Source organism: Chenopodium album, chromosome 19, assembly GCF_948465745.1.
Source record: "Chenopodium album chromosome 19, dcCheAlbu1.1, whole genome shotgun sequence".
NCBI lineage: Eukaryota > Viridiplantae > Streptophyta > Magnoliopsida > Caryophyllales > Amaranthaceae > Chenopodium > Chenopodium album.
Genome location: NC_137852.1, coordinates 8,714,871 through 8,738,116, shown reverse-complemented (window position 1 = coordinate 8,738,116; position 23,246 = coordinate 8,714,871). Strand labels below are relative to the sequence as shown.

The following is a 23,246-nucleotide window of genomic DNA, read 5'->3' as shown; positions in this document are numbered from 1 at the left end:
GGCGCTCTAATAATTTTTTAAAAATAAAAATCTTACGTGGCACTCTAAAATCTCGAGAAAAAAACTCCCCTTTACATATATATATTAGATAGATTAGATCAACTTAATATAGAAATTAAGACTAGATCTCATTTGCATTTTCTTATAGCTAATGAAATTAAAACTTTGTAAGAGTACTCGAGTACTAATAAAAATCATATTTTTGAAAATTTTTAAATAAGAACCGATGTGATAAGACAGCTTTAGAGTATGTTTATCTAGTTTTGTGTTTATCCAAAAGCAAAATTCATTGTAACACCTAGCTAAGTAAGACCTTTTCCTATTATAAATCCAAGAACGGATAAATTACAACAAAGCAACAAGTCCAACAACTACATAATATTATTATTGTAACTAATAAGACAAATCATTCCTACATGGACACACCTCATTTAAATTTTTAATTTTTTTTAGGGGTCATCATCATTCATCATCAAATATAAAAGTAATGAAAAACAAATAAAAAGCCAACTTGACTAGTTTAAATAAACGACCTTTTTTCTCATTAGTTAGGTACTTTTTAATTTTTATAATTTCATGTTATATAATCTACATTTTTATGAACTTTTCGAAATTGCAAGACTTTTTGTAGTTCATAACATTATTTCACATTTTGTGTAGGAATAATAATATAAGTTAGATTATATCGTATACTATCGTAGTTTCACATAATTTGTTAATTTAATGGGGGTGACTGCATCGGCTCCGATTTCGGTTATTCCGGATGGTCTTGGAAGTGTGATTTATGATCAAGATGGTATGAAGAATAATGATCAACAGATCAAATCTGGATTTTCTATTCATTCTCAACGTGGGTGTAAGCCTGTTAATCAAGATTGTGCTGTTCTTTGTCAGGTATTACTAGTTTTTAGGCATTTTATTTGGCCAAATTATGCACACATTATGAGATTGATGATCCACTACATTCGTATGTACGATAGAAAATTACAATAGAGTTGATTTATTTATAATGTTTTGAGTGATTTATTTAGAATGCTATTGAGTTGATATTTTTAATTTTTTTGATAATATTGCTTAAATGCTTTGAATTTTGTGAATTGTTGATTGTATGGAGTTTAGATTGCAGATACACAATGTGAAATGGATTTGATAATCGCATACTCATGAACAATAGCTATTTTACTAGCTTAGTCACATACTCACGTGTAATACTTATTTTACGATTTATCTAAAGAAAAGATGTCAGCTTTCCTAAAATAATGAGGATACGTGTATGAATATATAACTGAAAAATTCTTAGACTTTAATGAATTGAGTCTTCAATGACTCTACTACTCCGTAACAATCTTTGATATTAAGTTGTACAATGGTGTATTTTGGTACTAAGGTGATATAATTCAAGATTTTAAGTACAATTTATCAACGGATATTATTAGAGTCATGAAATACTCAAGCTATTAAAGCCTATTAATTTCAATTTATAGTTACATACATACACAGTAGTGTGAGGTTATTTTGGTCATTGCCTAAAGTATGTGGTAATCCTTTTTTTGTGTATCTAACAAAAATTTTAGAGATAAAACCATTGATTAGGCAACTAATCATCAGTAGTTCAAATGTTTGGTTCAATTAGCTCATAAATACTTGCGTGGACCTGGTTCACAATAATATTATTGTGGACCCGAGGTTTATACACACGCAATTGACATTGTATTGAATATAGTGACCTTTATTTTTAACATAGTAACCTTATTTTTAACATAGTAACCTTGATTAAAAGTTACATAATGTTTAATATAATTGTGAACTTGAAGTACGACGTTATGACCCTTATTTTAACACAGTGACCTTTATTATTAATATTGACCATATAAAATATTTTATTAAAAAAAATTAACCTCTTATAGCCTATATATTACCAAAATGACTTTTATTTTCAACATAGTGACCTTTATTTTATTATAGTGACTTTTTTTTGTATTAAATAAAATAACCATAGTTTCTTAATGTTAGTGGTCCACAATAAATTAGTGTGAACTAGGTCCATTTAAGAATTTGTACAATTAGCTCACATATCTTACCAAATTTTAATTTAAATCTTACCTAAAAATCTATACAATCTTTTACTTATAATTAGAACCTAAAATCTAAACTATTAAAAAATAATTAAAAATTTTAAGCTGGGCGTATGACTAGGTTGGTCTCAAGAGTAAAGAATATTTTAAGCTGGGCGTACTAGTCTTTCGGCTTGTGCCTCGTGCGCATGTGCAAGCATGTTAAAAGGCCCACCCAATTTACATGGTCCAAATCTATAGCCCATATATTTGCTCTTTATTAACTTTTTTTATTTTTTTACTACATCTTTATTAAATTTTGATTAAACATATTTGCTATTTATATATTTTTTTTGGTGCAAATATTTGCTATTTATATGTCCCTTCCACTTAAAATATTAAAAAAAAAAAAAAAAGTTCAGAGATCAAATTATGTTAAGGTAAAGATCAACAAATATTTGGATAACTATAATTTTAGTTATTTTATGGACGTATTTTCACGGTCGTTATTAGTGTTTTGATTGAGTTCATTAATTATATAATGTTTTAATGACATAAGTTTTTATTGAAAAAATGGTATCTCAATTATTTTATAAAAGAGGCAACAAATTTGGATAAAAAAAGAAGACTAAAAATGATATCTCAACCATTTATTCATATTCATTTGTGACACTTTTGGACTCGTACTTGACAACCCACTTATAACTCCACCTGATATTGACCCACACCAATCACAAACCAACGCGCCCAATAACCAGGTCTACCTTCACCCAAAGAGTTAACGACTCTATCAAATCTAGTACTTGTTTTTATTAACAAAATGACAACCTTGACCTTTAATAATAACCAAGTTGTCTTTCTGTTTATAGGGCTATGGATCAGAAGATGGTGTACTTTGTGGAGTATTTGATGGTCATGGAAAAAACGGCCATCTAGCTAGCAAGATCATTAGCCGTCGCTTGCCTTTGCTATTACTTGACAAAAAGAATGCAGTTGCGGAGGTGAATGAGAACTACTCCGAAACCCATTCAAGTAACTACAGTGGCTCATCGCCGAACAATGAACTCCTCGAGTGGGAGGAGGCATACATGAATGCATTCCCGGAGATGGACGAACAGATTAAGATGGTGAAAAAAGTGGACTTTTCTTTCAGTGGAAGTACTGCTGTTGTAGCTCTCAGACAGGTATGCTATACGCTTAGTAAAAGTCTAAGACATTTTTTTTTTTTAAAGCATTCATCATCTACTGAATAAAGTTATCCCTCCGTCCCTAAGAAATATGCCACATGACATGTGAATGAGTCACGTTTTTAAGGAATCGAGTTAACATATCATAAGTTTATCCATCACAGCTGAATTTTTTACATGTCCAAAGGATGCGAAACTTAATAAATCTAGGAAGTGGCCTATATTATTTTTTGTAACAACGAGTTGAAATAGAGATGCGGCCTATTATTTAGAAGTGAAGCTTGATTATACTTCGTATTATTTTTTTTTGTTTATGAGTATTCTGACATGAAGTTTTGTGTAGGGTGATGATCTTCTGATTGCAAACCTTGGAGATTCAAGGGCTATACTAGGAACAAAATCAGAAGTTGGAATTACAACTGTTCAATTAACCATTGATTTAAAGCCTGGCACTCCTGGTAATTAAGCAAAATTATGTTTTTAAGTCTTTGGTTCTTTTCTAACAGAGAACAAGGCCCTGTTTTTTTTTCTTCTGTATGGTTGTATTTATGTGTATTGATATGTCATGCAGATGAAGCTGATAGAATTAGAAGCTCCAACGGTAGGGTGTTCGCCTTAAAGGATGAACCGGGTGCTCCACGAGCATGGTTGCCTCGTGTTTACACTCCAGGAATTGCAATGTCTCGTTGCTTTGGAGACTTTGTGATGAAAAACTATGGCATAATTAGTACACCAGTTATAACTTATCATCAGATAACTTCTGACGACGTCTTTATCTTGCTTGCTACTGATGGTATATGGGATGTGCTTACCAATGAGGAGGTAACATCAATTGTATGCGGCGTAGAGAATGAGGAAATGGCTGCAAAAGCAGTAGTAGATGCGGCTGTTGCAGCATGGAAGTCGAAGTTTGCGTATAACAGGTGCGACGATTGCACTGCTGTCTGCTACTTCTTACAGAAAAAGGACTAGACTGTACTGTGTGCACATCAAAATTTTGAAAGATGAGGTTCTCTTTTTCTTATCATTGTTAAAAAATTTATGGTATCTTGCTACTTCACTTGATTACTTGACTGGAGGAACATTTTACTTAAGACCAATGATTTGTAACATAATTTGTGGACATCAGTAAACCCTGCTGATAAGAATAGATGATTTAAACTCGACATGGAGGGACTCAAAGGATCGATTTTTTGCTAGTCTTATCGTAGACAAGCAAGGTTGAAGATTGGTGATACGAAATTGAAGGTTGCTTTGAATCAGGGGAAATTTTAGAGGGATTCAAGGCTTCTTATGTGATCCCTCTAATTTAATTTCGCCTCGGATATATGGATCTTGTCTCAGATCATCTGTTCTCTTCTGTCAAATGGGTTGTACTGTGAATGTGCATTGTGCAAATGAATTGTAAAGTTTTGTGGAAAGTATAGCAATTTGTGATGGATGACATACTAGAACTTCCTTGCTATCTTTATTTTTTATTATTTTTTACAATTTATGTTGTATACATTTTATACACATGTGATTATGTGATATGAGCATTAATGTAGTGATCGGCTTAATTTCTTCACTTTGGATTGCATATAATCTATAGTTTTATTATGCGAAGATTTCAACATGTACCTTGATACACCTAGGAGTGTAGGAAGTATTTTTCCAACCTCATTATAAAGAGGGGAAAAAAAAAAAGAAGTAATTGTTGTCACATTTAACCACTCACTTTCAATATTCAAACCTCATGAATATTCTAACTTAGGTTTGGCTTTAACCAATTGAAAAATATTATGAGCATACATCTATTATTAGTTTAATAGTTTATTACTAGGACATGCACCCCAATATACATCTATATAAGAAATGAGTTTAACAATCAAAGGTTTATATAGCTACAAACCAAAATCAATAATAAGATGATAAGTGTCAACAAACACATTAAAGATTTTGTTAATCAAACTTTATAACTTAGATCATTTTGTTCAACGGTAGCTGACCTTAGTTGATTACTATGATATAAGTCATACAACTATTGCCTTTCAAATTTCTTTTGCTCGGACGTAGACATATTTCCAAAATCCATACTAATATCTTATTTTAATACTCAGTACTCTGTATATTATGTTATCATAATTATAATTATCTAAGTACTATATGTTAAAATGTATTTGTAACTCTATAAGAGGCTCTGATTCAATAGGACGCCTTCTCCTTACCTATATAAAAAAAAAATCGAGTATATAGTGTATTAAATTAAAACAAATACTCAACTTCTATTCAAACATACTACCAAGTAAATTTACTGACTTTCCAAGTACTAGTATATTTTATCAAAGGATTTTTTTAAAAACTTTTTTTACAAAACAAAGGGATTTTAAATATTTAATTGAAAATTCATGAATTATTTGACTCTCAAGTAGTAGGAACAACAGAAGGTGGTCGAATAATAAGCTCCAAAGCCTCCAATAATGGGGAAGGCGAAGAGTAATGGATGCATAAACCCTAAAAATTTGATCTTCGAATTCGAAAGGCGGGCAATTGAGGAAAAATTTTGTCATCTCATCTCAATTTGAAGCAATTCGGTGAGTTCAGATTTTGGCGCCATAATAGTAATCATTAAATCGTCTCCACCACACTTAAGTTTGGCAAACAAAAACCCTAGAATTCAGCCAAAAATTGAATCGATCCCCAAATTATCAGCTTGATTTTGATGTTAAATCCTTGGGTCTGAATTTAATTGAAGATTTCCAGAGTTATTATTACTTGGGACTAATGATTTATAAATTTTTTGTGCAGAAATTGTTTCAAAAACTGGGTTGACGAAGATGGTGCGCCATTATGGAATTTGATTAACTGGAGGTCAATTTGTTTATAATTATTATCTCTGATTGAGGTGGTTGTTGTTGTTGCAGCAGAAGATCATATACATTGCCTAGTAATGAATGCTTATGTTTAGTTAATTCAATTCTCGTTTCGAATTTCGATAATGATCGTTTGTGATTTTGATGATGTTGCTTATGAGATTAATATGCTGGATTAGCTTTTGTTTGATTATGATTGATTGACAATGGGATTTTGGTTTCTTGATAAAATAATTCTTGATGTTTGAATATGATGCAATTTTATATTAGTTTGTTTATGGTAGACTTCTATATTTCTATATTATGCTTAAATAACAAAGTGATTTTTTTTCTCAAAGCATGTGGGCTTGGGTGATGTTCAAGATTTAAATTTTTTGTTATGGGCCATATAATTAAAGCATGTGATACGACTCGTGTGATGTACTGGACTTAATTATGGTAATTGCCTTAGGTTCTTCCTTGGAAGCTGTTTCTTGATCCAAATTTTAAAAAGACTGGCTGTAAAAGGGTTTTAAATGCCTCTACATCATTAGTTACTTTGCCTATATCATTATATATGTGAAACATAAAAACCAACGGGTGTTTCGATGTTTAGGAGTATTGTCCCCCTAGTAAGATATTGAGAGTTTGATTCTTATCTGGCCTTTGTACCACGTATATCACTCTTTACTTGACTACATGAGACATAAAAGTCAAGCGATGCTTCTTACTTCATAGTTTCTTTTAGGATGCTAGTATTAGAAGGCAAGGTTGCTAAATTTTGTGTCTTTTATGGTGCCTCATGGCATTGTTCCCATTAGTCTGTATCTTCAATTTTGTATGCAGAACACTTATACTTCCTGTAGCCTTTTGGTTATGAATGTCTGATAGTTAGCTGTGATATGTAAATTAATTGGCTCATATCATGACTCAAATTCTCACAACACTCTGATGTAATAGAGTTCAAAGAGGTGCAATCAATGAAACTGATGAGTACCTATCATGGTACTTGGAATAGAACTTAGACTAGAACCCACTTGCAATCTACAGATATACTAAGTATAAATATATGGAATCAAGCAAGATTCTTCAACCACTATTTTCAATTTTTCATATATGTATGCATGTTTGGGGCATGTTCCTCTAAAAGGCGGAAATAGAAACTCAGCCTTTTAGAGGAACCACTATCAACCACTATCAATTAAGCCATGATTCTTATGCAAGTCAATGGCAACCTGATCCACTCTCCCAAATCCAGGTGTATGCTTTTGATTCTAAATATGACATCAAAACTCTAGAGAACCTTAACATGTGCTTGCTAACTTAAACTATTAGCTCATTGAAAACTTCAATTAACTATGTAACTTAAGTTAGCTAAAATACCATGACAAGTCATGATGCCAAATACTACCCTACTTTTGTTTTTTTGTCTTTCTATATGTGATAAGTACTTTTGCTGATCGTATACTTCTGTACTTGAACATTATTGGCCAGAATATACCGAAGTCGGCCTGGAAAATTATTCTTTGAATAAAAAAGGGATTCGTTTCCGTTCATTTGACTTATTTGGTTTTCAGCATATAATAATATTCACCTCTTTTTGAGTTGCTGATCTGTTTGTTCATCCCTTAGACTTTGTCCTTTTTCTATTTCAGCTTCTATTGATCACCACATATTAATTTGGTGATCATTTTTTCTTCCTTTATATTACTACTAGCTATTGCTTGCTTATATTGTCGTTTTGTGGCTGAGATCATTGTGAAAGTGACTGGCAATATTTTGTGTAATGGTATTAGAAGATACTAAAAGTGTTACCAACTTACCACTGGGGTTGTCTCTTCATGTGAAGCTAAAGATTGTTTTCTTAATGAATATTCATAATCTAATACAATTTGTGTTATTTCGTTTACTTATATGATTACTCAATAGCCAGATCAATTGGCTGTTATTGTTATGTTCTTGTTTTTTTTATTTTTATTTTTTTAATTTTTTTTATTTATTTGTTTTAGTGTGTGTGTGTGTGTGGGGGGGGGGGGGGGGGGGGGGGGAGGTAAGGGGACACAAGGGGTGATTAACTTTATAAAACCATAGTTCTGGGGTTGAAGTAGGTGGGTTTGGGACATTCTTGTTAATTTTGGGAGGTGTATTTAAGGACAATTTTGTGAAACAATGAAAAATTAAAGAGGGGGGTTATGACTTATGACGATGATATAGCTGAGATGAGTGAATACTTCCTCGACAATTATATAGACTCATAGACACATAGGGTGTTTTTGAATCCAAGCTTAAGATACAAATCCTTTACAGTGTTCCAGATTAGCAACTTGATAATGGATTTAGGAAATCCTCTATTGATAAAGCCCAAGAACACTCGTAATATTTTACTGCTCTGAAGTCAGCTAATTTAATTGCTGGAAGTTACATGTTTTATTTTAGCTATAGCTGGCTCCTAGGTCATAGCTCTTTTAATCTATGAACTACAAGTTATTTACCTTCCTATGTACTTTTCCTCCATATAATTGAGGGTCTTGTCACAATTATTTCCTGATTATGATTTTATGACATTATTGGATTTAATTTTTCTTCGACCATTAAACCCTCCAATTTTCCATGGCCTATGAGGCTATGACAAGTCATACTGTATAACCTATCTAAGAATTTAGGAAAAGGACTTATCATTTTTTTGTGTGAAATTTTCAAAGTCAACTGGTAGTAGATGAATATTTAAAGTGCAAATTATATGAGGAATTTGAAGGCTAGTCCAAATCCTTAGAATCTCTTATTGGTTTCTTTAATATTAAGTTATTTCTGAAAAAGAATTAATTCATACTACCTTTCTTCAACTGACACGTCAAGTTTGAGTCACAGCTCCATGACACCTGCGAAATTACAATTCAATATGAAAATGTCTTCTATTAGTTTCCTGTCAAGAATATGATTTTATGATTTTATCTATCATTTGCTTCCAATTTTTTTGTGAATCTTATTTTTAGTAATAGTTTTACAGATTCAAATGTGTGCCATCCTTGTAAGATTCCTTGCTCTCCCTTCAAGAATATGCCAAATGAATCAGTCACAGACGTCTTAGGAATAAATATTTATTATTTATTAGTAGTTGTTTATTTTTAAAGGAAAACAAATGCATGTTTTATCAGGTCAACTTTTGTGTTTGGTTCCTTAATTGTAACAGGTTACATGTAGAGTAACTGATTATTCTTTCAGCTATCTTGTATATGGTTATTTACTTATATGGTAAGATAAAGGTGACTCTATGGAGAAACTGGTGATATTTTATGCCTTGAGTCATGAGATCGTCTCATATTAGAATCTTTCGTGTAATTTATAAATTACACATAATTTCTTTTCATTTTACCTATAGTAAAGGTTCCCTGGGTGACCATTTCTCTGTTAGTAAAATAACTTCAAAGTTTAACCAAAGCCTGACTTTGTGACTGCTCTCACATTGCTATCATTTGATAATGTAGTAATGTACACCTCAGATGTCCTTTAAGACGGATCTATGGGTAGTCTCAATTAATAAAATACAATTAAATAATTGTATAACTGAATCAAGTTGTAGGTTTCAACTCCTTACTATCTCTTTTGCCGTACGCGTATTCTTCCTTCCGTAATTATATATACTAGGCCTTAGAGGTTCCTTAATTTGTGAAAACTGAAAAGTATTCCTTCCAAGTGATTGAATATTCTAGTCAGTTGACATTAAAGATACCAGTACCTAAGAAATGGGAAACTGCACGTCCTGTGTAACTTCAAATACTCAAATACACGAGTATGGGTGCCTTGAAAATTCATTGCATATTCAATCTGCAATTGGCAGTGGAAAGCATAAGGTTGGTTCTGTGCACTCTCAGCAAGGAGCCAAAGGTCTAAACCAAGATTCTGCTGTTCTTTACCAGGTTTGATCTTGATACTAATTATACTGATGTAATTTGGTGTAGATAATTATCCCTCTAATTGCTAAAATATCTGATAATATCATGTCATTTTGCTCTATACTAAAGTTTTATATAGTTCATTATTGCTTTATTTGGGTTATTTGTGCTTACTTTTGGTGTTTATTTGTTTTATTAAGGGATATGGAATGGAGGATGGGGCATTCTGTGCCGTTTTTGATGGGCATGGAGGCAACGGGCACATAGTGAGCAGAGTAGTAAGGAACCAGCTGCCATCATTACTATTGAACCAAAGGAAATTTATGGATTGGAATGAGGCTCTTGTTAGTTCCTTTAAAACTATGGACAAGGAGATAAATCTGATTGAGACCGTGGATTGTTCTTTTAGTGGAAGTACTGCTGTGATTGCTGTCAAACAGGTAAGAAATCAACTCAACTGTCATGATTTTGAAACATGCTATCTTAAGAAGGGAAAATGAATTATTTGTGTGTTGATTCTAACCATATGCTGTGAACAGGGTGAAGATCTTATTATCGCTAATCTTGGTGATTCTCGGGCTGTCCTTGGAACATTAACTGAAAATGGAGTCCAAGCTATTCAATTGACAAAAGACCATAAGCCTGATGTACCTGGTGAAGTTGACCGGATTAAAAAAGCTAATGGTAGGGTGTTTGCACATGAGAGCCAACCCCACATCCAACGTGTGTGGTTGCCTAATGAGGATGTCCCAGGTCTTGCCATGACCCGTGCTTTTGGAAACTTTGAGATGAAGAGTAATGGGATCATTGTTACACCTGAGATCACTCATCGCCGCTTAACCTCTGAAGACCAATTTCTTGTGCTGGCTTGTGATGGGGTAAGCTTGCTGAATTTTGCTTCTGATGAACCAGAATATCATAAAAGTTTTATTCCTTGGTCTATTGTGTGATAGTTCACCACTGGTTCTTAATGCTTAATGTGTTCTTACCGTCATAGGGTCAATATTTCAATTTCTATAATTAGTATCATAATATATCTTGTATAAAACCTGTTCATCCTTCTAGAAATCGGAGACTACTGAAAATCATGGACCTGTAGCTTCATTGATTACTGTTCTGCTTCAGACATATTTTCTTTGAGCAAGTTTGTGTGGATATAGTTTCTTATGTGTTGGTGTTTCTCTGAAAAACAGGTTTGGGATGTTCTTAGCAACGAGGAAGTTGTGTCAATTGTGAGTTCAGTAAAGAACAAGGAGGCAGCTGCAAAAGCAGTTATAGACGAAGCTCACTCTGCATGGAAGTGCAAATTTCCTTCAGCAAAAGTCGATGACTGCACTGCTGTCTGCTTGTTCTTGCAGGAGAGAGAAGACTGTTTGTTGCTTCCAACAACTTGAGCTTTATATTCTGTTTCCATATCGATGATTAACACTCATGTGGTCGTACCCCATATCTGATTTTCTGAAGCTGCAAAGGCTGATTGCTGGCTCATAATGTTTGCTCTGAAAATGGAATGATTGAGGGATGTATTCTGTTCAATGTATATAAATTTCATCACTTTCTTTGTGATGCACCTGTATTGCGTATATAATATATGTCAATTATGTTTAAGAGATATTTAGTGTTTGAAACATAGTTTTTCCAAACAACATATATAATGTAAGTGTCCACATTGATTAAATAAGAGAGAGTTATAATATATGTGGCTAAAAAGCTATCCATATTGCCATATGAATTTGGGATAGAACCTCCTTAAACTAGTGAGGTGAGCTTTCAAGTCCCACATTTGCTAATTTAAACTAACTAAATGATACTCCGATTCATTCCAAAATTTTATATTTTCAATAGCGTAGATAGTGTGTACACAAACTAGCAATACGACAAATATATTCGTACAGAGGATATGCAAGTTTCTCAAACAATAAGTTAAAGTTAATTATAACCAAAGTCAAAAATACTCGCTCATTTTCATAATTTTAAATTAGTAAGAGAAGTGAATCCAATAAACGTACAATGACCCTATATGCCTTTTCAAAAGAATCTATAGGTTATATAAATTAAATAATACTTCCAGCATAAGGAGCTTAATTTGTGGCTAACTTTAAATTTGATTGGCATTCAAGTATAAAGATTAAAGAGATACCTCAGTCAACCTATATTCAAATAAAAATTAAAAGATTTTGCAATATCATTATAAATTAATATTTTCAATGCAATTTATTGAAAAATAAATATAAATTCGGGGCTAATTTAAGAAAGGCTCAAGGTTGGTTCCAAAAATTAAAGCAAGGTTAGGGTATGTTCTCTTAAACTTAATTTCATTTCAGTTCAATTCCTAATTTCTTTCTCTCATAAACAATTCAGTTCAGCTCATTTCAACTCAGTTCAGCTCAGTTCAGTTCAGTAAATGAGAACAGACCCTTAGTTTATACTGCAAAGTTTTTTAAAAAATAAAAATAAAAAAATTGCAATGATGAAATACAATTGTATGTGCTAAATTATCTTTAAGTGAAGTATATATGAAACATGCAAGAACGTCTACACAACAAAATTATTAGATGACATAGGCAAATTTAACAAATGACAAACTTTAAAAACATTCAAATTAATTAAAAAAATCACAATATAGAACTACGTTTGAAGGTGTTGAAATTCCCAATTCTCAAGCAATACACCACTACATAAAGTTAATTCCAATGTGTTGAAATATACATGCACCTAAGGATTGGTAATGCTCGAAGACAACATGGAAAGAACAGTTGCATTAGTTTGCTTTACAAAGACTTAGATTATTTTTATTTTTTTTTATATTTTTTGTTGCTTTTGTCAAATTGTACACTTGAATCTAACTGGTATATGATGTAATCTCACACGCGAAGTCAAGTTGCAATATATGAACTAGTGTTATTTAATTATTTGAGAGTTGAATTGCTAACTCAAAGTTTTGAAATAGTGAATGGTCTCATGCTTACATATAATGATATAGATACCATGTAAGATTGGTTAAAATAGAGAGCTCACATTGTGACTTTGAGATTATAAGTTCGAGCCTTTGAAATGACTGGTCAGTCAATTGACATACATGATAGAATTATATAATCACTAAAACTAGATATGATGATAGAGGAAATACAACTATACTCAATAAATAAAGTGTTATTGGATTAATTCTCTATGTATAAGCAAATTTTTATAATTTCATTAAAGTCGTAGATTCATTCTTTTTTTTCATATGTTTTAACTATAATTATTTAAATTACTTGTATTAGAGATGCAAATGTGAATCCAATAGATGTACAGTTCAATCACTTTGATATGCCCTCTCAGAAGATTCTAAAGGTGATCTAAAATAATACTTCTAGCTAATTAACAATACTTTTTAAATTGAAATTATTGCATTAATTTATGTATTAATATCATACAAGTAATTGGACCGCAATTCAGCAACAATATTTTAGACTTTGGAGGAGCTTATTATATGAAGAAACATCAAATTTAACTATACAAGTTTAACAAGTATAATAAGATACCTCAGCATTCAAAGAAAAAAATACAAAAAAGAAACACCTCATTCAAAGTAAAATAGATTCTAGAATCTAATTAAGAAATGGGAAATTGCATATCTTGTATATCTTCAAATATTCAAGTGCATGAAAATGGCTTTCATGAAACTTGCTTGCACATTGTTGAAAGAGGCCCTAAGGTTGAAACTGTCCACTCTCGACGAGGAGCCAAAGGTTTAAATCAAGATGCTGCTATTCTCCATGAGGTTTGAATTAAATTGCGTTTTCTATTAAATACACATCTTTGATCATTAAAATCTCGTGCATATATAACGTGCATGTTTTAATTTAATTGGTATGTTGGTTTGATTTGTAATGCACTGAAATTATGATAAAAGAAAATGTAACATGTTATAACAATAACTATAACTCAATAAGATAAGGTGATGAACACAATATTGTACAAAGTATCACCTTATAATATGAAATGTGTTAGTTAAGGGGTTGTGTTTTGTGCTTACTTTGGTATACCATTGTCTATAAAAGGGGTACGGTAATACAGAGGATGGGGTGTTGTGTGCTCTTTTCGACGGGCATGGAAGATATGGACATAAAGTGAGCATGTTTATAAGAAACCAGCTACCTGCATTACTGCTAAACCATAGATCATCTTTGGAATGGGAAGAGGCTTGTGTTGTTAGTTCTTTCGAGGCAATGGATGAGCAGCTCAGGCAGTTTGAGGGTGTGGACTCTACTCACAGCGGAGCTACTGCTGTGGTTGTCATCAAACAGGTATGAACAACTAACAACGATGTAGGATCTTCTCTTGTTACTGCACTATCCGAATTATGAAATTTTAACTAAAAAGGCCGGTATTGTGAGCAGGGTGCACATCTTGTTATCGCTAATCTTGGAGATTCCCGAGCTGTATTGGGAACAATAACTGAATTTGGTGTCCAAGCTACTCAGTTGACAGTGGATCTGAAGCCTGATGTACCTGGTGAAGAATCCTGTTTATATGTATCTCTGTCAATATTTTTTTTATTTTTTTATTTTTTTATTTTTTTTGAGTTCTTGCAATGCTCTATGATCAAACAGAAAATTTCTCCCTTAATACTTTCTCAATATTTCTATTTGTCATGCAGCTGAAGCTGATCGGATTAGAGAATCTGAAGGCCGGGTGTTTTCTCTAGAGGATGAAGCACACATCACACGAATATGGCAACCTGAAGAGAACATCCCAGGCCTTGCCATGTCTCGAGCTTTTGGGGACCTCAATATGAAGCCCTATGGGTTAATTGCCATTCCTGAGGTTTCTCAGTACCGATTAAATTCAGAGGATCACTTCCTTGTGCTGGCTAGCGATGGGGTAAGTTGCAGTTTATCTTGGAGGATTTACTTCGTCAGTTCTAACTTCTAAGTTTCTAACTGCTGATTTTTGCTTAAAATGTTCATTTCAAGGGTCAATATTTCTTGCTTTTCTGTCATTAATTTCTCAGTTTCTAATAGCCTTGTGTTCAACCTGCAATATACAGGTGTGGGATGTGCTAAGCAACGAGGAAGTTGTCTCAGTTGTGTGGTCAGCAGGAAACAAAGATGCAGCCGCAGCAGCAGTTACGTATAGAGCTCGTGCAGCATGGTCACAAAAGTTTCCATCAGCAAGGCCTGATGACTGCACGGCCATCTGCCTGTTCTTGTAGGCTGTAGCCGTGGCAGGAAAAAGAACATGTATGTGCTTATAAATGGATTATGAACAAAAAAAGATGTATCCGTTTATTGTACTTTTAGGTCATTTACACCCACCTTTTGATGAGCTACTAGCTACTTGCACGATTATTTGTGAGTTGTAACACACAGTACATATTTTTCATTTTACGATAAGAAAACCATCTGTGGATACTATAAATAAAAGTTTAATATGGCAAATGAGCTAGTCGTATAAATTTTGTCCATTTTTAGGTAGCAAGCCAGTTTGACTCGGTTTCAGGAAGAGTATATTCTATTAGCTATCGGGTCAAATATGCTCTTCAATCTGATAATCCCAGGAGATATTCACCATGGTAATGGTTACTGTAAATACTGATAAGTTTGTGATCTGAAAGTCTGTTTTCAACCGGAACATGAAACTTATAATTAAAAGAGTATACATATAAAGTTATTAATTAGAATGGGCGAAATACCCTGAATTAAGCATAATGTGGACAATAATTGGCATCAAACAAGTCATTGACTATTAGAGAGGGAAAAAATATTTAAAACGATTCGTTACCAAAACTTGATCTCAGATCCTCTCTTTGAATTGAAGTTTGAAGAGGAAGACCACAAAAGATCTCAACTCTCCATTGCTAGCCAAAAACATGTCCACATTGTTTCAAGATGATTGGTCAGTTGCTGGCTCCTCTACAGGCAGATGTCCACATTGTTTCAGGATGATTGGTCAATTGCTGGCTCCTCTACAGGCAGATCATCATATGACACAGGCACCCTAATCCTTTCATGTACAGGCACTCGTTTCTCTCCAGCACTGGGCTGCGGTAACTGTTCTTGCACTGAGGTTTCTATCTCACAGTCATTGTCTGAAGTGCTAGCCACTGGCTTACTAGTGATTGCATCTGAAGCACTAGGTGGTTGGACACTCGGTCGCCTAAATTGTTTCTGCAAAATATTAAGCACAAGATGAATGAGACAAGAAACACATACATAGGAAGGGACTTGCCAACTTGATAATAACAAGGCAGCGGAGTCATATCAGAATTAGACAGCTTAAAGAGTATGGATGTACCCTGAACTTTCTTACTCAAGAAAAGGATCTAGTTTCTGAATAGATTGTAATGTAGTAACAAATATGGTTATTCTTCTGTTTTTTTCTTGCGTAGATAGTAGAGTTTCAACAAACATCAAGACTCACAAGTCACAACTCCTTTTTGTGCCTTTTCTTATTCCCCAAAACTTCCTATTGTACAATATAACTAACTTGGATACAGCAATTTTTATAACTAGAAAATCAGTAATCTGTTAAAAGTATGACATGAGATCAAAAGAACATGAGACTGAAAAGGAGAGGTGTCCAAAATAAGGTGTAAGTGCCCAAGCCCAACAACTCCCCAACCTAACCACCAACTTCATGGTTGTTTGGAGCTTGACAGCTCCTATTACTAAGCTCAGACGTGATTATTCTCTATGTCCAGAGCTACTACAAGGAGTAGAATACATCCTTGAGACCTTGACCTACCTAAAAGACCATAGTTGTTTCAAGAAACCCAGGTATTGCACATCTAAAGGAGGATATGATTAATATGAACTAGAAGTAAACTTCAAAAGAAAGCCTTAAGTCCAATAAACATGAAGTATTTGGTATTGCAGAAAGTTGGTTAGGTTAGCAGAAAAGAAAAGATAATAATAATAACAGAAGATTTTAAGATAGCATGTAACTGGAACTATAAATCAGAGTTACAAAACAGCTAGCAAAAAAATATTCATGTAAAGTATTCTATGAACCAAGTTGGCTAACAAAATCAATCAAATAATTTTAAACAATAGCCAAATCCACAAGAACCATTTCCATTGGCATTGACAATCAGAAGGTACCAGAAACACAGTGACTTACTAGATGAGACGATGACAAGAAAGATAGGGTATTGTACTACTGTTTCTCCAAATTTACCAGATGATTATATAGTTTGGCTTGCTTGATTATGAGATATGTCTAGTTTTCAGATTTATACAGTGCAGGAGAGTTATTATGCTTAGATCTTTGTAAGAACGAATGTTAAATTTCCTTTATTTCAACAAGAATCCATCTACGCTTCAATGACTTCACTCTCGAAACAAGGGGGCCAACTAAGCATGTATCAACATAGAAAAGGGGCAGATTCACTTCAAGCATTCAGGACAAGGAAACTTCAAGAATTTAACTGTGATTTGCAAATATTGACATATCACAGGCACAATAACCCAAAGATTCCCTTATTTTAATATCCAAATGCCCCTATGATATGCATGAAAACATATCACACTTCTTAACCTGGAAGTCCATTTCAAGACACACTATATTTGCTGCAGGAATGAAAACATCAACTGGCAGAACAGGAAAGTATTTATAAAGGATGACCAAAAACATACCTCAAAGTCCCTTCCTTTCTTCATTATCTCCTTATAGGCATTGGGGTCTCGTGCCTTAAGTATATTCCATAATACCCCTCCACCAGACCTATATCGATCACCTAGAACAGTCTTCTGACCTCCACAAACTTGGACAGCTTCTACCTGCAATTCACACGTGCTATTAAGAATATGAACAATAATTTATTTTAAAGAGGGAAAAGGAACATAGAATGGCCAAGCTACAGACAGAAAAAAAAATTAAAAAAATGATGCAGAAAATTACATAGCAGTTTTTAAAGGGGAAGAAAAGAGCATCATAGTAAGGTTAAACTCTATAATCTGAATAATGAAGTTTTTCTAAAAACGAATCAAGGATAATAAATATAGTAAACTAAACAAGACAAACACAACGCACAAACATTAAATCACTTAATATAAATTAGGGATCGGTGGAAGAAAAGATTATATATATAGATGGGAAGCAAACAAAATGTTCAAGATTAAATTGGTTAAATATATTACAAATCAACCATACAACATAGATTGCAAACAAAAACCATCAAGCCAATGCATGACATAGACAATTATTACCTAATCTGCATCACATAGAAGCTCTTCAAGATTTTTTTGTTTTTTTTTTTAAATAAAAGAATTAAAAAGAGAACAGAATTCCTTCATGACTAAATTAGGATTTATTTTTTTATTTTATTTTTATTTTTATTTTTATTTTTATTTTTATTTTTTTTATGCCATAGAGAGAAGGCAGAACAAGAATTGAAATTGGATAAATGAGAGAATTCACTTTCCAGGGGAGGTGGTTCTAATAATCCTGTTCCAACTCAAAAATTGCACATTCCTAAGAGTCCCCAAGTTGAGTACAAATTAGGTGAATGAGTGTGTCAAGCAGTCAACATATCTAGCATCAAATCTACGGAAAATAGATTAAACCTCAACAAGTTTAATTTAAGTTTTTGTATGTAAGAAGCATAATTGCAAGCTCTGTGAAAGGCTCATCAGCTTGTAATATAGATGATAGACCTACATTAGTAGCAAAGCGCAAAGTCAATCACCCAGAGGATATCTCAGCACAGATATCTGAACAATTGAAAGAAGTAATAAGCTTCCACTTAACATATCTGCAAAGGTCGGAAAACAACATAAAGCATCAGAAACTTAGAAAAAACTGTTGAACCCATACGTCTCAGGGTTGTCTGGAAAATCCTTATCTGTCTCACCTTTTAAATTGAAGTAACATTAGGTCTGCCAGGCCATTTTCAAATTAAGGTAAATTCTCAACCTATAATATAAACAAAACGAGGTAGACTGATCAAGAAGCAAGTCAAGCAACTCATTGAATTTCTGAAAAAGAAAAATAAAGGGCAGCCTCCTGGATCCTGAGTTACTGAGTGAGTGACGCAGATATAACGGGTTAGTAGAGCCGCTCTGGTAGTGCAAGAGGCAAACTCAGTCAGACTTTCTGTTTGTACACCTTAAGTAACAGCTATGAAGGGAGGTGAAAATAATCACAAATGAGATGAACAAAGAGTGGCACTAAAGACTTAAAGAGAAGCAAATTTGTCAGCAAAAGCATCAGAGAAAGTCATACATCCAATGACAATAGCCATAATAAACTGTGGTAGTTAACACATGGTCAACAGCAGTCAATAAGTGTTGTCCAGATCGACCCTAAATGAAAAGGTGATCAGAAACAACAATCATAAAGCATCAAAATCCATGATGCATCAACAGGCAAATGTATGCAATCAATGCAGAGCACTCAAATGTAAATACAGACCATACAGCTTTTCATTGTAAATTCATAAGGAGTACATATAAGGTAGAAAGACGACCCCGTCAGCACAAACAACAAAGATATCAGAAACTTATATAAGAAGATTTAAGGTCAGGATTACCTCTTTAACAAGATCCCTAATAGCAGGTATTCCCAGAACACCAATGGCAGTATACACCAGATATGACTTTCGCTCTCTTAACCTCTTACAGACATCCACAACAAACCTGTAGACAATACATGAAAATCATCATTTAAAATTTTGTCAGATAAAAGCATCTTCTCTCAACGATAATTATGCTATCATGCAAAAAAAAAAAAAAAAAAAAAAAAAAAAAAAAAAAAAAAACAGATATGAATTGGAAGTGACATGCATATGCCAACACAAAATAGCATGAAATCACAGCCATAACAAAGGCCCATAAATTATTAATAGAGCTTAGGGGAGCCAAAAAGTATAAAATTGGAAATGAAACCCAAATTGAAGCTTGGTGATGCATCAAAAACTAGTTTGGGTTCATACCATTGCATTTCTCATATAAACCTATTCACAAATGACAAGCGAAATACCAAATTGACAATGCAGCTAACAATGTACTTCATACAATCTGAGGGCATGAAAAAGGGATCCTAATCAAAGCGAGAAACATTTGCCTAATAAAATGATTTGAAATCAGTTAAAGGGCAAGGAAGCTATACACTAATTAACACATGGGTTGGAGGAAAAAAAATGAAACCTGTCAATGTTAATGACATCTGATTGGGGTACGAATTTCTTTTTCTTATTCTTCTTTTTCTTCTTCCTCCTCTTGCCTGTATTCGTCGCCGGTTGAAGATTTTCACTCTGTGTAACCGTCTTTACTTCCTTATCATTTATGTCACTAGTTTCCCCTGATATATGCCCATCCACTACTTCTCCTTCTTCAATATCCATCATCTCCACATCTTCGCCATCTTCAAAGCTCAGCTCTTCATCGATAGTATCTAATATGCTCTCCATTTAACCTAAACAGGGAATAACAATCCACATCAAACATTGGGCAAACATACGACATCATTCAATCCAAACCCCGAAATCTTCTCAAATCATCATTAACAAACATTAGCACAATAGTTACATTTCACAATTCTTAACCCATACCCCCACTCCCCCAACCCCCAAAACCCCACCAACAATGACCACGAAATAATCTGCTTAAGAAGTGAAGCATTGTATGCATATCAGTCCTTCATAATAGGGAAACTATTGCCTGATTAAAGTTATCAACTTAATCAACAATGTAAAGTTCACTCAAACCATGCATAAAAATAAAATGGGAAATTGGAAAAATCAAAGTAATAACCAAACATATACACAAATATATAAACCCACCAACCCAGAACAAAAAATTTCGATGACTATTACAAACCGATTGCAATTTAACAAGAACAATAGAACATCCATCATCAAAATTTTTTTTAGAAGAAGATAGAAATCAACAAGGACAGAATAAAATCAAGGAAACTAAAATGCGTATCAACCCCATTAATTTAAACAGAAAATTAAAGCTTAAGAATTGCAAATGCTAATAGAAAAATTGACGATTAAAGGGGAAATAAACAGGTTCAGCAAAACTGCAAAAGAACCTTGATTTGCAGCAGAAAATTCTGGAAATTGGAGGAATTTCTCTTTCTGGGTGTATTAAATTCTCCGTTTAATCGACGATTAAGAGGGTTTTGTGAGTGATTTGTTGAGAGTTTTATGGCGGTGAATTGGGGTTTGAGGAGCTCGCGAGTGTCGACTCACTGAATCGCGGCTTTTGAGTCGCTGGTTTTTTCTTTATTATAGTGGAATTTAATTTTGAAAATTTGGGCCTCCAATGAACAAGATAAACCTAATTGTCCAATTAAAATAAGATTTGCCCAATTGGTATAATAGGCCCAATTTGGAGTTTTCAGACTCTTTAGTTTAGACCTTTACTTTTATGATTTATCTTGTACAAGTATTTAATTTTTTTTTTTTTTTTTATGATTTATCTTGTTTTACTTAAACCTTACAATCGTGAATCGTGCATTTCAAGTGGTAATTTCAAAAAAAAAAAAAAAAAAAAAAGGTCATTTGTTTGTTCAGTACGTCGAATGATACACAAAATTTTATATGTGGTTGGCCAGTTGGCCACATCATGTAGCAGGAGTTACTTGGTTAAGAGCTATCCGATCGGTCAAGGGTTACTCGATTGGTCAGGGTTTACTTGGTCAGTCAAGGGTGGTAGTTACCCTGTTAGTGTTTCAGTGTGATAGCCGGCCACACCCACACAAAAACACGTTGCGGATGATAAATTGCTTGGTTTGGTTACGAATCTAAATCTAGATTTTTAATTGTTACTTTGTTTTTGTTATATAATAAGTTGAATATATTGCAGTATTTGGTGACAAGATGAATGGAAAATCGATTTGTATGAAATATTATCCCCATGTCCAAAATTTGAGAAGCATATCCCAAAAGCATAGTTTTGATTAAATTTTACTTTGTCTTTAAAGGTGACAGTTAAATTTAAAAATTAATAATGAAAAAAAAAAAAAACCCATAAAAGTTTAATCCGTGAAAGTTCACAATCAAAAGTGAATTATAACAAAGCATCATAGATTGAACTACAAGAAATGTGATATATTATTTTTAGCATAAAGCAGAATAATATTATCCGGCCGATTAGAGATTGTGAGACATTTGCGTGTATTATTGTTCATACATAAATGCATATAGGTCAATCCCTTAAGCATCATCAATAATTTGTGTTGGAGCATTTGATTGAATTAGTGAATTGACGGTTAGCAAAACTTTATAAACACTTGAACTAATGGTGTTTACGATTACGGAATCTGCAATCAAAATGTGACACAAATTTTGAATATTGCAAGTTACAAGGACAACTTGAGAATCTATGGACTATGGAGTAATTTTCATGGGCCATGTTTAACTTATGCTATTATAATTCATACACAAACGTCTTCACAACTCTTACAAATTTTTGTTTCTCGTCTTGGTGCATGATTGGCAATTTGAAGTGAACTGAATTAGATGACCAAGACTCTATATTCTCCTCAACTTGCAAATTTCAATAAATTAAAATTTATCATAAACAAGTAAAGTTAACCAAAAAAACCAATATCATGCAATAGATTCGATAGCTTTATTGTATTGTCAGCATTTGTTAAATATGATTTAAAGTCGCACCCGTAATAAATAGAAAAAAAAAATAATCTATTTTACAAGTTTAAGGGGATTCCATTTGATAACCATACAGGCATACACGTGTGACATTAGAAGAAAATAGCCCCATAGTGTTATAGCACATGTTTAAGTTTAAGTGTTTAACTCTCTCTAGCCTCTTTTCATATTTATTTTTGTGAATATTAATTATCTCTCTTATTTTCTCAATGTTATACTTCAATATCATTTAACAGTAAGTGTTGAAGGATTTGACGTACGTTGAGTTTTGTAAACAACATGACAACATGCTTGTAAATAGAATAAGCGTGATAAACAAAAGGGTAATATACTAATATGGCATATTTTAGTTTTTTTTTTTTTTTTTTTTTTTTTTTTTTTTTTTTTTTTTTTTTTAAAAAAAGGAAAATCGCTACTCTCATTAGCTGTTATAGGGGTGTACGAGTGTTAGCAGTTTTATCTTTTTCATTCTAAATTACACCCCTCTTGATAAACAATACTGGTTTATTAGGCTTATCAACTTGTATTTTTCCAATCTATAAGTTTTTCTAATTTTATAGTGTTGAAATATGCCTTGAATTTGGGTTTAGGAGCAGCGAGCTATAGCTCGAGAGGTAGCTCGATAGTTTCGGAAGCATATGGAGTTGCGACGAAATTGGAGCTATAGCTCCTATGCG

General features: G+C 33.1%; 4 protein-coding genes and 1 long non-coding RNA gene across 5 annotated transcripts; 4 read left to right on the top strand and 1 right to left on the bottom strand.

Moving 5' to 3' along the window:
• Positions 1–565: 565 nt before the first annotated feature.
• On the top strand, positions 566–4,808 carry LOC145594546 (putative protein phosphatase 2C 12). Its single transcript, XM_081650862.1, has 4 exons — positions 566–894; positions 2,924–3,238; positions 3,585–3,699; positions 3,813–4,808. Exons 1-4 carry the CDS (start codon positions 724–726, stop codon positions 4,211–4,213), a joined length of 1,002 nt encoding a protein of 333 aa, XP_081506988.1. The 5' UTR covers positions 566–723; the 3' UTR covers positions 4,214–4,808.
• An 856-nt stretch (positions 4,809–5,664) lies between these two features.
• LOC145593545 (uncharacterized) lies at positions 5,665–6,286 on the top strand. Its single transcript, XR_014102762.1, has 2 exons — positions 5,665–5,814; positions 6,029–6,286. It is a non-coding gene; the product is annotated as an uncharacterized LOC145593545 (long non-coding RNA).
• A 1,864-nt stretch (positions 6,287–8,150) lies between these two features.
• Positions 8,151–11,643, top strand: LOC145594805 (putative protein phosphatase 2C 72). Its single transcript, XM_081651137.1, has 4 exons — positions 8,151–9,989; positions 10,166–10,405; positions 10,505–10,843; positions 11,159–11,643. Exons 1-4 carry the CDS (start codon positions 9,816–9,818, stop codon positions 11,357–11,359), a joined length of 954 nt encoding a protein of 317 aa, XP_081507263.1. The 5' UTR covers positions 8,151–9,815; the 3' UTR covers positions 11,360–11,643.
• A 1,926-nt stretch (positions 11,644–13,569) lies between these two features.
• On the top strand, positions 13,570–15,165 carry LOC145593955 (putative protein phosphatase 2C 72). Its single transcript, XM_081650312.1, has 5 exons — positions 13,570–13,731; positions 14,012–14,257; positions 14,351–14,465; positions 14,611–14,834; positions 15,001–15,165. The coding sequence occupies exons 1-5, from the start codon at positions 13,570–13,572 to the stop codon at positions 15,163–15,165; spliced, it is 912 nt and encodes a 303-aa protein (XP_081506438.1).
• A 403-nt stretch (positions 15,166–15,568) lies between these two features.
• Positions 15,569–21,163, bottom strand: LOC145594854 (uncharacterized). Its single transcript, XM_081651200.1, has 5 exons — positions 20,988–21,163; positions 20,099–20,366; positions 19,483–19,588; positions 17,588–17,731; positions 15,569–16,120 (listed from the first exon to the last, which is right to left on the bottom strand). The coding sequence occupies exons 2-5, from the start codon at positions 20,359–20,361 to the stop codon at positions 15,890–15,892; spliced, it is 744 nt and encodes a 247-aa protein (XP_081507326.1). The 5' UTR covers positions 20,362–20,366; positions 20,988–21,163; the 3' UTR covers positions 15,569–15,889.
• Between the last annotated feature and the right edge of the window lie 2,083 nt (positions 21,164–23,246).